This window comes from Anabrus simplex, chromosome 7, assembly GCF_040414725.1.
Source record: "Anabrus simplex isolate iqAnaSimp1 chromosome 7, ASM4041472v1, whole genome shotgun sequence".
Lineage (NCBI taxonomy): Eukaryota > Metazoa > Arthropoda > Insecta > Orthoptera > Tettigoniidae > Anabrus > Anabrus simplex.
In genome coordinates, this window is record NC_090271.1 from 33,126,542 (window position 1) to 33,142,244 (window position 15,703).

At 38.8% G+C, this 15,703-nt stretch overlaps 1 protein-coding gene across 1 annotated transcript in view; it reads right to left on the minus strand.

Moving 5' to 3' along the window:
- Xpd (general transcription and DNA repair factor IIH helicase subunit Xpd) overlaps positions 1-15,703 on the minus strand; it is a 152,060-nt gene that overhangs the window by 45,732 nt on the left and 90,625 nt on the right. Inside the window, exon 12 of the mRNA XM_067151069.2 lies at positions 8,521-8,697. Within this exon, the coding sequence (XP_067007170.2) occupies positions 8,521-8,697 (177 nt within the window). The remainder of the gene's footprint in view (positions 1-8,520; positions 8,698-15,703) is intronic.

Genomic DNA, 15,703 nt, shown 5'->3' on the forward strand with positions numbered 1-15,703 from the left:
AAATTTAAATCAGGCTCAAAAAGAAGCGTGTAAAATCATATAAATGCCTTGTTGTACAGTAGGCCTACGCATTTTTAGACTATTTTTAAATGCCAAACATTGACTTTCGTCACGCCGTATTTCTATTTTTTTTTTTTTTTTGCGGCTGCACAATTATTCTTTATTTCCGCGGGTTTAAGGACCATTAACTTAACATTGGCATCATAATACCGAAGAGAACTCGTTGAAAATTTTCCGGCAATACCTATTCCATGCGTCTCTACAATACAACGATCCATCTGAAATTATTCTTGCTGTCTATAAAACTGTTACTTTTACGCAGCGTCAGATATGACCGGCTACCGCTACCAGTATGTCTCGCTTGTCGGGTTCGGCCAAATTCAGGGGCTAGCGATGTATAGGCCTAATCGCGAACGTTGAAAGTCAACGAACGAGTTTATTGCGCCACAGTATGGCCATTCCGCCCTTGCGTTTTTCGTGCACATATCTCACAATTTCACCTTCGACTTCTTTAAAGCGTCCTTGTTGCGGACCACTGAATGCATTTTTTGTACAGTACGCATTTTTTTTTTTTTGCTCTTTGCCTTCACGCTAACGCCAAATATTGGCTTTAGTTAGGCCTATGCCGTATTTTCTTGCGGCTGTACAATTATTCTACATTTCCGAGTGTTCGTGGTAGTTGCTAGTGGTATCCAATTAACTTACTGTTAGGCCGCGAATGCAACAACCCTTGAGTTTTCGCATGAGATTCTGAGAAAAAAAGTATTGGATTCGGAAAAATACGGTATCACTCCAGAGATTTATGTGGCAAACACCTCAGATTTCTTCTTAAAACAGCACCACTTAACATAACCGTATAAGTAGTCTATCATAAAAACATATTTGAAATGCATGTAGAGAAATAACCTCCTCATGAAAAATTCACATGTAAATAGCCATAACTAGATGCGAGAAGATATGAAATATCCTCTGAAATCAGTGATGTACTCTGCCATATCTTGAGGTGTATCACATTCTTACTTAATTTCCGTATATAACATTAAAATTAAGATATCGTTTAATTCAGTCTTTATTTTTAACGAGTTAATAACTGCTATCGGCCACGTTATTTACGCATTTATTACAAAAACATGTTATCCTCCTTCATTTCGATTTTTGTTTAGAGAACAGAAGTCGATGGGTATTACTAATCAACTCCAACATCGCCTTTGAATGTCAACGAGAGAGCTCGCAAATACACAAAGTGAAAAAACTATACCGTACCGAAGATGATCGATCGAATTTTGTTGCAAACGTTTCAGTTTTCTTATTCAAACAGCGTCACGCATCTTAACTTAACCACACTATACGTATGATGAAAACACACTTCAAGCGCCAGTGGAGAAATTATAACTTTCTCGCTATAAATTTCCATAATAGCCTTTCCGTAATTTAACCAGACGCGACAAAATATAAACTAACCTCTGAAATCAATTAAGCACTCTGTCATATCTCGACGTGTATCCCATTCTTACTTGAGTGCAGTATTTAGCCTCAAAATTAAGCGGTCGTTTAGTCAGCCTTAATTTTTAACAAGTTAACAACCGTTATCGGACACGTTATTTACGCATTTATTACAAAAATGTGTTCTCTTTCATTTCGAATTTTCTTTACGGAACAGCTGTCGACGAGTATTACTAATCGACTCTGACATCGCCTTCGAATGTCGACAAGAGAAATTGCTAGTGCACATAGCGAGGAAACGATGCCGAACGTAATCTATCGCAAGCAATATCATCGCTGGGGTGCATAAATATCGGTAACGGAAAACGCGTGCACGCTTAATCGCTCGTAATAACGGAAGCGCCAGTGATAGGGTTCTCGCTGAAACCGAAGGACGATACACAGTTTAATATAGGAATTTTGAAGGGACAGAAAAAAGTCATCGCTATAACGGAGTTCTCGTTATATGCCGTACTTGCTATAGCGGACTTCTACTGGATACACAAAATATATGGCAAAATCCTAAAACATGTTTTCTAGCAGTAAGAGTCTTATGAAAAATAATTTTACAATATGAAGTGTGGTTGAAATGTTGCAAATGAAAATGAAATATTATGTGTGATGTAGGTGAGTAATAATTAAAATCAATACAAGTACATTATACATGCTAAGAATTCTGGAACAAAAGTACAAATAAGGTGCTCTGTGTTGTTAAAATTTATAGACTCATGGAATTCAGTAGGTCCTGGTGATACATAACGGTTGTGGACCAAGTGCTATGGCAATAAGAATGCCACAGCATGTCTCTATGTACAGTTTATACGTTGTTACAGAAACAGATTCCCTATTTTACCCAAATGAGTAAATTTATAATACCAATATAATTGGTCCGTTATTGGACATTATAAATTTTCCAGCTAACTCATTTGTCTTGCCAGCATTTTGCCCCAGTGAGCCAATTTGGGCTGAATAATTGGTAACTAGCACACCTACCAAGACACATGACTAGTGCATACCATGGAGGTCACTGCCTAGGCTACTTAGTGTATCTTTTTCAAAAATTGATGCTCGATTACCTTCAAATTATAGTTGTCAGCAGTGGACTTGGATGCTCAGAGAAGAACTCCGCTAACAACCAACATCTATTACAAATCGTCATGAAAATGCACTGCTTCTAAGAGGGCTGTTTTTATGATAAGCTATTAAAAAAGACACACTGACATAACAAAATGATTTTACAGTTCATACGTGTCGACTGAGCTCTTCAGTCTTGAAGCAGGTAGTGCAGAATAAGAAAACCAAATAAATTAAGTATGCCTGAACAAAACATCAAAAAGAAGAAACTACTTTGGCCATATGATAAATATAAACTCCTTCAGGAGAAGTAAGGGAAGAAGGAGAATATCTTGGCTGAGAAATCTAGAATGGTATGGCCTCAGTACCCCCATTCTTTTCAAAGTTGCTGGGAACAAGAATTGGATCGTCCTAATGACAGCCAACATCTGATGAGGATGAAGATATCGTACAAGAAGACGAGGACGAAAAGGGATAAAGCATAGATGAAGATCAATAAAGATCTGTCGAGATGGCCCCTCAGTAAATGTTGATGCCCATCGTCCTGATAAAGCTGGGAAGCAGGAACGAGCTCATTGGAGGCTGAAAAGAGATGGATGTAGAAGATCTGGGATTGATGAGGAGAGAACGCGTCTATTTGAAGATGCAGAGATTGTCCTTGTCCTTTTGTGTTACCATGTTTGTCCTTGTTTCATCATTCTATTTCTCCCTCTTACAACACTGACCTGCCATTATGTTCATCCCATAATGTATTTCTTTTCTTGTACCAGTCTCTCTGTATACGACATCATTTGACAATTGCTTCTTCCTTTCCAATGATTATACTAACCCCCCTTTTCAGAAAAGTAACCAACAGGAAGCATGATTTTGCATTTTATCAACAGCACTCTGCCATTAAGCACACTGCAAATAATTCCGTGAAAGAAAATCACAAAGTATTTTGTCAGAACAGAGTTATTAGCAGGAATTGTGGCCCCGTCTGTCCCCCGATTTATCCATCTCATGTAAATTGAAAAATAATGTATACAAGATAAACTTGAACACCATACAAGAACTGAAATATAATATTTGTCGCGATAGTAAGCAAGGCACTAATACTTACCATCACTGCAATAACATCCCAAGTCTGAAAATAGACCTGGGTAGAAGATAGACAACAGAACCTCACAAACATACCAAAGAGGAGTAGATCAAGAAAAAAAAACAAGGACCGAAAGAAAAGCAAATTTACCTCCCTAATTAAGAAAATTAAGACACCAATGCCGAATGATGTTTAGAACTTAATAAGCAATGTAAGGCTTAATAACATAGTTAAGAAAATAGAATATGACTAATATTAAGAAAATCAGAACAAAAACCAAATAGTGAGGGGAAAAAAAAAAAACAACTTAGAGACTGGTCGTAAGAATAAAGAGACTTCGATTTCATTATAAAAAATTAACTTTCAGAGAAAGGATAAAATCGACACATAGAGAAATTAATAATAAAATGCCCAAAAGAAGATTAAATGATTAAGAGGCAAACAGAGTTAACCACCAAAACATTACAAGTTCACTAACACCAAAAATACCAAGTGAAAGTACATGCATCTAATCTCCGTCTCTAAATGAATATGGTTCACCCGCAATAATTATCAAGACAAAAGCAGATAAAACAATACCATTCCTATATAAGAAAAAAACTACCACAGCGGATCAGTGGTAGAGAGTCGGCCTTCGGATCCCAAGACAGTGGGTTCAAACCCGATAGAGGTAGTTGGATTTTTGAAGGGCAGACAAAAGTCCATTCGACACTCCATGTCGTACGATGTTGGCACATTTGGTGTTTACCCGACAAAATTAATTAAAATCTCAGCCATAGATGCCCAAAAGAGTTTCGGTTTACTCGGTCTGCCATCTAGTAGGCCTAAAGTAAAACGGACCATCAAAATTGACGAGCAGACAGCCAGATGCCGTCCAATTGAAATGTCTGCACATTATTATTAGAGGTAAAAATTTTTCAAATTCATTTCAGATGTCAATTCTTGTAAAGCCAAGTGAATATAATAAGGAATTATTCACACACACACATAATCAGTTATTCGCTACTCCGCTTAGCTTGGCTGGAGAAATTTGCGTAGCAAACAGAATTCTCCCAGCCGGCATGTACATAGCCAAGCAGAAAGTTCAAAAGTTTTTAAATGTTAACCCTTAGCACTCACACGGCGGGCTATGCCCGACAACGAGAATTTCCCGCATAGATCCTATGTCGGTGCCCGGCATGACTTTCTTCCTGATATAACTCCTTTATCGGGTTACGCACGCAAGAATTATAGATACAATAACCTACTGCCATCTTTCGACGACAATTTGAAGCCATGTATAACTATAATCTCTTTGAAATCTGGCTTTGTGGGCATTCTTTAGAGACCATGCGTGTTTGTAAACAGACGTTGTTTAGCAACATGACGTCGTTCAAGCAGCATGAGAAGGAGATAGCTAGACTTTTAGATGAAAGTGACATTGATTTCAGCGATAGTGAGAGTGATTTTCAGTTTAGTGGTGAGGACGATATTGCGGAACTAGATTGTGTTGGTGAGTTTAGTGATGAAGATCCCGATATTGAGAAAAGTATGCTAAATGGCAGTGCTGGTACCTCTACTGATGGCTGGAGGGAATACCATGACACGGACTTGGATTTCAAAATAATCCCATTTACAAGTACGTCAGGTTATAAGCCACCGCAAGGGACTAAACCTAAGAGTGAACTTGACTTTTTCCAATTATTCACGATGGACAATTTATTTAAAGATAAAAATTTCATTGTTCCGTATTGAAAGTATTAACGTTAAAAATTATATAATTGAAAAAGAGGTTCAACCTATTCAATACATAAAAGAAAGGAATGTAGTGATTAAATTCTTATTTAGTAGTGATTAGAAATGGGACCGGTTTTGACCCTAGTCCAGGTCATCGTCAGCCGTTCAAAACATAAAAAACAAGAAAAACAATGCATATGAAAAAGAATAAGTGAACTCTGGATCGGTATAAGATGAAATATAAATTGATGATGGGGGTAGAAATTGTGAGTCACTTGAAATAAAAACAGTACGTAATATTATGAAAGGTAGTACGGCACACGCAATGATAAGTAAAGTCTCTCAAAGTTTATGAATAGTGGAGAACGGTCAAATGGGTTTGCTTCTGTAAATCTATTCGTCTGCGACTTCAAAATATTTATGGATCTTCATATGTTGTTCGATAGTGTTGTGACTTTGTGCCTGACAGAGTGTGAAAGCTGACCCATTTGACCGTTCTCCACTATTCATAAACATTGAGAGACTTTACTTATCATTGCGTGTGCCGTACTACCTTTCATAATATTACGTACTGCTTTTATTTCAAGTGACTCACAATTTCTACCCCCATCATCAATTTATATTTCATCTTATATCGATCCAGAGTTCACTTATTCTTTTTCATATGCATTGTTTTTCTTGTTTTTTATGCTTTGAACGGCTGACGATGACCTGGACTAGGGTCAAAACCGGTCCCATTTCTAATCACTATTAAATAAGAATTTAATCACTACATTCCTTTCTTTTATGTATTGAATAGGTTGAACCTCTTTTTCAATTATATAATTTTTAACGGACAATTTATTGTCGGAAATTGTATGCGAGACTAACCAGTATGCCAGTGTCAACATTCAAAAGGTTATGCCCCTCAGACGTGAGTCTATTTGGAGGTCCTGGGTAGATGTTAATCTTCCTGAATTCAAAGCATTTTTAGGTGTAATCCTAAATATGGCAATGAACAGTAAACCTGAATTACAAGACTATTTTTCCGAAGATTGGTTAGATAAGTATCAGTTTTATAAAGATGTGTTCCCCCGAAAGAGGTTTATGCAAATATTCTGGATGTTACATGTTTGTCAACATGTAGGGCAACTGCAGAGAGTTAGTAGGGGAGCAAAAATCCAAAACTTGGTGGAATATTTGGATTGTAAATTTAGGGAGTTCTGTGTACCAGATCGTAACATCATTATAGACAAAAGTACAGTGGGTTTCAAAAGAATTATACTGAAGTGCTACAATCCACAAAAGCCAACAAAATGGGGTCTTAGAATATTTGTTTTAGCTGATTCTGAAACAGGGTATGTTGTAGCACTTGAGTCGTTCTATGGGGCCACTACAACAAGTTCTCTTCCTCGACCTCATCTGTCATTTACATCTCGGATTGTCTTACATCTGTGTGATAAACTTTTGATCAGCACAAATGGTGCAACAGGTTTCCATGTATTTACAGACGGGTTTTACACAGGATATGACTTAGCGGTGAAGCTGCTAAAACTTGGGTACCATCTTACTGGAACGGTAATGTTGAACAGGAAGGGGTTACCAACCTCTGCTAAGAAAACCATGAAAACCAAGGCAAGAAATGAAGTGCATTCATATCGGAAAGATGGCATGGTTCTTCCCTTACTATGGAAAGACAAACGAGTTGTGTCAATGCTGAGCACCTACCACAATAATTCAAGCCAGAAGGTAGTAAGAAAGGTGAAGGGAAAACAAAATGAAGTGATCCAGAAACCAAAAGTTGTATGTGAATACAATAAGTACATGGGTGGGGTAAATCTGGCAAATCACTTTTCATCCGCTTATGGCTTTACTAGAAGGTCAGTGAAATGGTGGTGTAAAATGTTCTTTTGGCTGTTAGAGGTAGCAGTAATTAACAGTTTTCTTCTGTACAAAAGCCAAAACAGTCAAGTTAAACACAGACAGTACAGAAGGGAACTGATAAAGCAGTTGGTTGGAGATGTACGGAACAAGGACTCGCGCAAGCGCGGTCGCCCATCCACTTCTGATCAAGAAGAACGTCTAAATCACGGCCTCTCAGGGTGCATGCACTGTGCACGGTGCAAAAGACAACTTCGCTTAGTTCCCCAGAGTGCAGACCCTCCTCGATTTGGGGCAATAGCGTTGTCTCTCTCTTTCCCCACGCCTGTCTCGCTCGCTCCCCCTGTCTCGCTCTTCCTCACTTGCTCCGTAGCGCTCCAAATCCGAGCCGAGTAGCCCAGAGACGAAGCGTTGGTCTGAGCCAAGTGGGACCGATGCAGTGCACAGGAACTCTGCACCGCTGTTTGCACGCATGAGATTTTGGGCGTTTGAGAGGCCCTGGTCTAAATGGTCATCCCCACTTCATTTATTCTCATCCACAGAGGGGAACTAAAGACTGTGCAGTTTGCAGTGACTGTAAAGTGAAGGGGGGGACAACATAAGACTGTGTTTTTCTGCAATACTTGTACAAAAAAGCCTGGGTTACATCCTGGAGAGTGCTTTGAGAAGTTCTACACAGTGCACAATTACAGATAAAAAGTGATTGTCTGAGATAATTTCAGGCTTAAAAATGCTCAAAATTGCTCCTGAATATTGTATTATACTTTTATTACATTTCTTTTGTGTTTGCTTTATTTGATTTTTATAAATATGCTGTCTGTATATTTGTGCTGTCTTTGAACTCCCTGCAAGCAGATTGTTAAATGGAGCTGGAGAGGCAGGAGTGTTCAGAACAAAATGAGGGCTAGGGGTTAATTGTTACCTGAGATAATATCATGCAGTAGGTATGTTCCTGTTGTTGTATTATCTTCATTAAGATAAAGGTGAAATATGACAAAAAGAACTGTTCAAAAGTGACAGAAATTTAAATGTTTTAAAAAAGTAGTTCAGAATAAATGCAAAATAGTTCCTTAGTTATGTTGCAATATTCGTCAGGACATTGCTGGGATTCTTCAACATGAACTACAATGAGTTATGAATAATTTCTTAACTAGGTCCAAGAATGTTTGGAGAATGAAGCTGGGACTGATAAAGACAGAACCTATTTATTTGAAGAAGGCAGAATACAGAATAACCTGAAGGATGCTTCTATGGAAAATTTGACATTAAGAGCAGACATTACATTACTACACAAAAGATGTACATACCTGAAATTGATCCCTCAGATACTCCAAACGAGCTCGAAGAATCCGCGACTGAGTGTAAACGTAGGGGATGCCAAACATGAGTACAGCTCGGCCTAAATGATGATCAAAGTCCACTCCTTCCGATACTTTTCCTCTGGCGACTGACAGTAATACTGCTCCCCGGCCTGTCTCACAAGCCTGTGTACACACAAACACTGTACATCAAAAACTTCTCACAACTGACGGGATATTACTGTATCTTCATATTATGGTTTTCAGCAGTGGACTTGGATGATGAGAGAAGAATTCTCCTTACAACCAACATCTACTACAAATCATCCTGAAAATGCACTGCTTCTATACAGGGTGAGTGCCTTCTATATGGCTAATTGCAAGGAAGTGGGAAGATACAGAAGCCAAATCACTACTAAACTGTATGGTGCTAAGACAGCAATTGTGCATCAAGGCCAGAGCTAGAGCTATTGTCATTACTTCTTAACACTCATAACACATTTACTTTCAGTGTAAGTGCGAACAGTGGGTGTGTGCTGCAATCTGAAGGTAGACTGTTGATGAGAGCACCCAATGTAACAGGGTCTATGCTGGACTGGGCAAGCAGTTGCTCGAAGTGACTTCAGTCGGCACACCAGAACTTTGATGAACTGTAAGTGAATAGGCTAGTAGAAAAAAGGACCAACTCACTTTTTTTAAATCCTCTTTTTTTGTGTGCATAATATAGTAATTGAAAAGGCACATCTTTTAAGAATATGTGAACTAGAATAAGGTCCAAAATCCAGGAAATGGTACGTTCTACTACTCACGTGTTTTGTTGTTTGTTGTTTTCTCGCCTTCGAATTGCTGATCAGCATTGTTGTAGTTCAAATTAAAACACAATATGCCAAAATATGCCTTATCCACACTTGCCCACGATTGATGTGTTCTACTTTTGCCAATTATGGCTGTATGTCATGTCAATTTACTCAGGGAATATTGAAAAGAGTATTATGTATTGTTGGCCTGAAACTGAAGCCAATTGGGGTGGGGAAAATGAAACTGTTCCACTTGTTCACCATTACAAAGAAGCATTCACTTCAGATTCCACAAAGAAGTTGCTAGTATTTACCGAAGGCTGTAGGGGGAAAACCATAAATAAACAAAGCTGACATTTTGGCAGTCTCAAGTTCTACATGGTAGGTTTAAGAAAATCAAGTAACACTTTCCCTCACAGGGACCTAGTACCGTATTTTCTCATTAATGCACTTTTTTGACGAAAACACCAGGCGAAAATTTTGGATGCATATATTTCAAGGAATTCAGATATTTAAAAATTATTTACCATTCATTTACATTTAAACGATACATCAAATAATATATAAATATAATTGGTTCAACTGATTTGTGGTCATCATCACTTGGCGTAAAATTCTGGTGTGAGATTTTTCTGAAAAGTCAAATAAGGTACCAGTACTGGTACATCAGGTAAATTGGACATGTGGGTTTGAAGTACCGACAATGGAAAATATTCTTCCCAATATGAGCTGACAATACGATCTGAAGTGAAATAAACTTGAACTAATAAAAACTGAGCAAATGGCCGTGCGGTTAGGGTTGCGCAGCTGTGAGCTGGCATTCGGGAGATAGTAGGTTCGAATGCCACTGTCAGCAGCCCTGAGGATAGTTTTCCGTGGTTTCCCATTTTCACACCAGGCAAATGCTGGGGTTTTACCTTAGTGAAGGCTACGGTCGCTACCTTCCAGATCTCCCACCCTTCCGTCGCCGAAAACCTTCGATGTGTTAGTGCGACGTTAAACAAATTGAAAAAAAAAAAAAACTAATAAAAAGTACAATTCGTGCAAGTACAAAATATACCGGCAAAAAAAAAAAAATCCAACACGAGAAGGGCCGGGCATCAAAGGACCGACCGTGCTAGATTTCCCCAAACTGTTTGAATACAGTTTTGTATGAGAGACGTGTCTATACGAATGCGGAAATTTTACTTTAGGTATTGTTTCTCGTTTTAGAACAACATAAGGTGGAAGCTTTCTGCCATCAGTTGTTACAGCAAGCTTTGCAGTACATCGTTATTTTTCGCTTCGGTTAGTGTGTACGATAACACTCAATGTCCTTTCTTATCGATTGATCGACTTTGTGGCATGTGGACCTGTGATTGCTATTTGGGAGATCAAATATTCCTTTACGCTTCTCAATCACAAAGCGATGAAAATCAATTACTTTTTGGTTGAAATCATTCAGCATTTTTTTTGGCATAATATTGTTCTTCCTCGAAGAGAAACGCCATCCCTCCTCATAAAATTAATCATCCAGCCGCAGCTAACCTTCAAACCCGAGGCACTGATTCACTGTGCAACAGCTATTTCTCCTCCTTTAAAATACAGCATTTCGTGAGAAATGGCAAATCCACACAATGTGTAATGAAATCATATACACTATGTGATCACAAGTATCCGGACACCTGGCTGAACATGATGTACAAGTTCGTGGCGCCCTCCATCGGTAATGCTGGAATTCAATGTGGTGTTCACCCTTGACGACAGCTTTCACTCTTGCAGGCATACGTTCAATCAGGTGCTGGAAGGTTGCTTGGGGAACGGCAGCCCATTCCTCATGGAGTGCTGCACTGAGGAGATGTAGCGATGTCAGTCGGTGAGGCCTGACACGAAGTCGACGTTCCAAAACATCCCAAAGGTGTTCTATAGGATTCAGGTTGGGACTCTGTGCAGGCCAGTCTACTCCGCCACAGGCCGTGCATTATGAACAGTTACTCGATCGTGTTGAAAATGCAATTGCCATCTCCGAAGTGTTCTTCAACAGTGGGAAGCAAGAAGGTGCTTAAAACATCAATGTAGGCCTGTGCTGTGATAGTGTCACGCAAAACAACAAGGGGTGCAAGCTCCCTCTATGAAAAGCACGACCACATCATAACACTACCGCCTCCGAATTTTACTGTTGGCACTACACACCCTGGCAGATGACATTCACCGGGCATTCGCCATACCTACACCCTGCCACATTGTGTACTGTGATTCGTCACTCCACACAATGTTTTTCCACTATTCAATCGTCCAATGTTTATGCTCCTTACACCAAGCAAGGCATCGTTTGGCATTGACCTGCGTGATGTGTGGCTTATGGGCAGCGGCTTAACCATGAAATCCAAGTTTTCTCACCTCCCGCAAAACTGTCATAGTACTTGGAGTGGATCCTGTTGCAGTTTGGAATTCCTGTGAGATGGTCTGGATAGATGCCTGCCTATTTCACTTGATGACCCTCTTCAACTGTCGGCGGTTTCTGTCAGTCAACAGACGAGGTCAGCCTGTACACTTTCGTGCTGTATGTGCCTCTTCACGTTTCCACTTCACTATCACATCAGAAACAGTGGACCTAGGGATGTTTAGGAGTGTGGAAATCTCGCGTACAGACTTCTGACACAAGTGACACCCAATCACCTGACCACGTTCGAAGTCCGTGAGTTCTGCGGAGCGCCCCATTCTGCTCTCTCACGATGTCTAATGACTACTGAGGTCGCTGATATGGAGTACCTGGCAGTAGGTGGCAGCACAATGCACCTAAGATGAAAAGCATATGTTTTGGGGGGTGTCCGGATACTTTTAATTACATAGTGTATTTAAGCAGATCCTCCTCTACTTCTGGAAGCTTGCCGCCTTTTGGTCCGTGAAATGCTTTGTGAAACTTGTTGGTCGCTTTAAGTGCACTTCTATGTTACCGCGGTAGCGCAAGCTGCATTTGGACGCAGAATACCTGCGGCCTGCTGCCATATGCCTGTATGTTTTGGCATAACTGATCATCGCGAGTTTGTATGATGCAGTATAACTTGAATCTTGCTCACTGTGGACAACAAACAATTTTGAGATCACAGAAAACACATGCCCCATACCCGAAACACTCGTAAAATATGTTTCTACCAGAGTGGAATAGAGCATCACTAGTCACTTCTGCGCTGATTCTCTCACTGAATTAATGCAGTGGTATTTCCTATCGACTGATAACAGCACATTGCCCAATATTTGGAATGCCCGATTTCGCAATAGGAAGGCTGCTACTTGAGTAGTTGACATCTATATTTTGACACGATCCGGAGATGAATGATGTATGTTCAAAGAAGTGGGTGCGTCAAATACGCGAACATTTCTTTTTCTCCACTTTGGACCCAAAATGAATGGGATGCATAAATTATGCGAGAAAGTACGGTATTTATCATGTAATCGTCACTTTGGTGTCATTGCAAAAAAGCAGCAAAAAGTGGATAGCATTATGAGGAATGGACGAATGTGATAAATTAAAAGTTCACTGTTGTTGACATAAAAGTATTTATGACCATAAATTATGTTTCTGCCCTTGGTGCTCAAATTTCAAAAAAAAAAGTTGTATATGAAGTTTGTATTTAAGGGGCAATTTAAAGATAGTGTGGATATGTATATCACTATACATTTCCCTGGGTGAGAATTTTCAGTTGGTAAACCTGGTATTGAAACAGTACCCCTCCCAACACAGACTTCATACACCTCCATGCTGACAGTGAATGTTCTTAAACTGATAAAGGACCTCATCAAATCAAATGCACTTGTTTATTATGAATGCTTAAGTTGTCGCATTAACATTGCTGAAGATATATGTGGTGTTCTATGGTTAGTCTACTTGTTCTGTACTTACCTACAAAATATATTTTATTGTATAGTTATTGTTCATTAAATGAAGATTCAGTAAAACTGTTCAAATTTTATGTTACCTGAACCTATTAAGTAGCAAATTGCCCAAAATATTGTGAATATAAATACATTATACTGTATATTAAACTATTACATGCAAAGATAAAGTAATATTGGCCTAAGAAGAAAGCTCACCAGAGTTAGGAAATATATGGTCCAAGGGGCCTCAATGAAACAAGAAAAAGAAACTATTATATGTACAACAGTTAAACTTTGAATACCATATTTCTCCTAAACCAAGATGACATTTATTTGCAGAATTTCATGTGAAAAATCAAGGGTCGTCTTGCATTCACAACCTAACAGTAATGAACACCAGTGGTAATTACACAGTAATCACGCTGCTTCCCTTCACCCCTCCCAGCGCGAGGCACACAGAACTCGTTGACCATCAATGTCCGCATTTTCATGATACATCACTAGCCGCGGCAGCCAGTTGTACAGTGCCTCTGTGTAATGTGGTTTTTGGGAAATAGTGGAGAATGACTGACATTCCACTAGCCTCTATAAAAAGTTTTCTCAAATCCGCAAAATGGCATCAAAACATTACTCTCTTGAGCTGACTGCAAGGCCGATCATAACGTACTTCCGAGCCCCAGCTGTGCACGAAATGTCATTCGAATAACACGGATGCGATCCTTAGAATTCTTAGAAAGGCCACGGTTATTCAGTGGCAGAGTTATAACACGTCTACAGTACCCTTTCAAGATATTAGAATCATTCCATATTGACGGTTTTCACTTTACTAAGGTGAGAAATGAGAGTATCCTCCTAATTGAATACATTATATATTCCGTGATTAGACGGAGTAAACAAATTCAAACATGTTTCGGCTCGTCTGAGCATCTTCAGTGAAAAATGAGCGGGTTGAAATAATTTACATAATATAAGTGAAAAATTGCCAAAAAAACATAATGAAGGAGCAAATGAAAAAACAAACAAAAGAGAGCCTAGACGGAAACAAAATTAGCACAAATATACAATATTTACATCAATATGCGGAGCAAAAAACAACTCATTGCGACAAAATTCTGTGAAACAGGTGTTAATTTAAAATAATAATTGAAACTAAAACTGTATTAACCTAAGAAACAAAGGAATGAAAAACAAATGATGCAGATGGAAATGAACAATAGTAGCACAAGGTGAGGTTGTGGACCTCGTAGTTTACAAAATATTGGTTTTTTTAACAATAACAAAACAGGTTGAAATCACTGTCGAAAATCATCCTTGTAGAAACCTATCACATCAAATTGGTCAGGAGGGGAGCGGGAGCAGACATTTTTGAAAAACCAAGCCTGATATAACGTGCAGGCGAAAAGCCTGTGACAAGGAAAAAACACAGATGAAATTTAAAGCTTTAGAAACAGCAGCATTCTCAATATCTGCACGTTATATCAGGCTTGGTTTTTCAAAAATGTTTGCTCCCGCTCCCCTCCTGACCAATTTGATGTGATAGGTTTCTACAAGGATGATTTTCGACAGTGATTTCAACCTGTTTTGTTATTGTTACAAAAACCAATATTTTGTAAACTATGAGGTCCACAACCTCACCTTGTGCTACTATTGTTCATTTCCATCTGCATCATTTGTTTTTCATTCCTTTGTTTCTTAGGTTAACACAGTTTTAGTTTCAATTATTATTTTAAATTAACACCTGTTTTACAGAATTTTGTTGCAGTGAGTTTTTTTTTGCTCCGCATATTGATGTAAATATTGTATATTTGTGCTAATTTTGTTTCCGTCCAGGCTCTCTTTTGTTTGTTTTTTCATTTGCTCCTTCATTATGTTTTTTTGGCATTTTTTAACTTATATTATGTAAATTATTTCAACCCCCCTCATTTTTCACTGAAGATGGCTCAAACGAGCCGAAATATGTTTGAATTTGTTTACTCCGTCTAATGACGGAATATATAATGTATTGAATTAGGAGGATACTCTCATTTTACACCTTTGTAAAGTCTACCTGACGCTTAATTAAAGTAACAGTTTTATAGACAGCAGGAATATTTTTGCGGTGGATCCTTGTATTGTACAGACACGTAAAACAGGTAATGATAGCAGATTTTCAACGGGTTCTTGTTGACATTATGATGCCAACTTTAATTTAACGGTTATTAAACATGCAGTAATGAAGAATAATTGTGCAACCACAAAAAAATACAGCATAACTAAAGCCACTGTTCAACATGGGCGTGAAGACAAAGTAGCTTTAAAAAATGCGTACTGTACAAAAAATGCTTTCAGTGGCCCACAAAAATGACGCTTTAAAGAAGTCGAAGATGAAATTGTGAAGTATGTGCACATAAAACACAAGAGCGGAATGACCATAACACGGTGTACAAAACTCGTTGACCTTCAACTTCCGCATCTTCATTAAATATCACTAACCGGTAAAGCCAGCAAGCGAGACGTGCGTCTAGCGGCAGCCGATACCTGACGCTAGTATAAGTAAC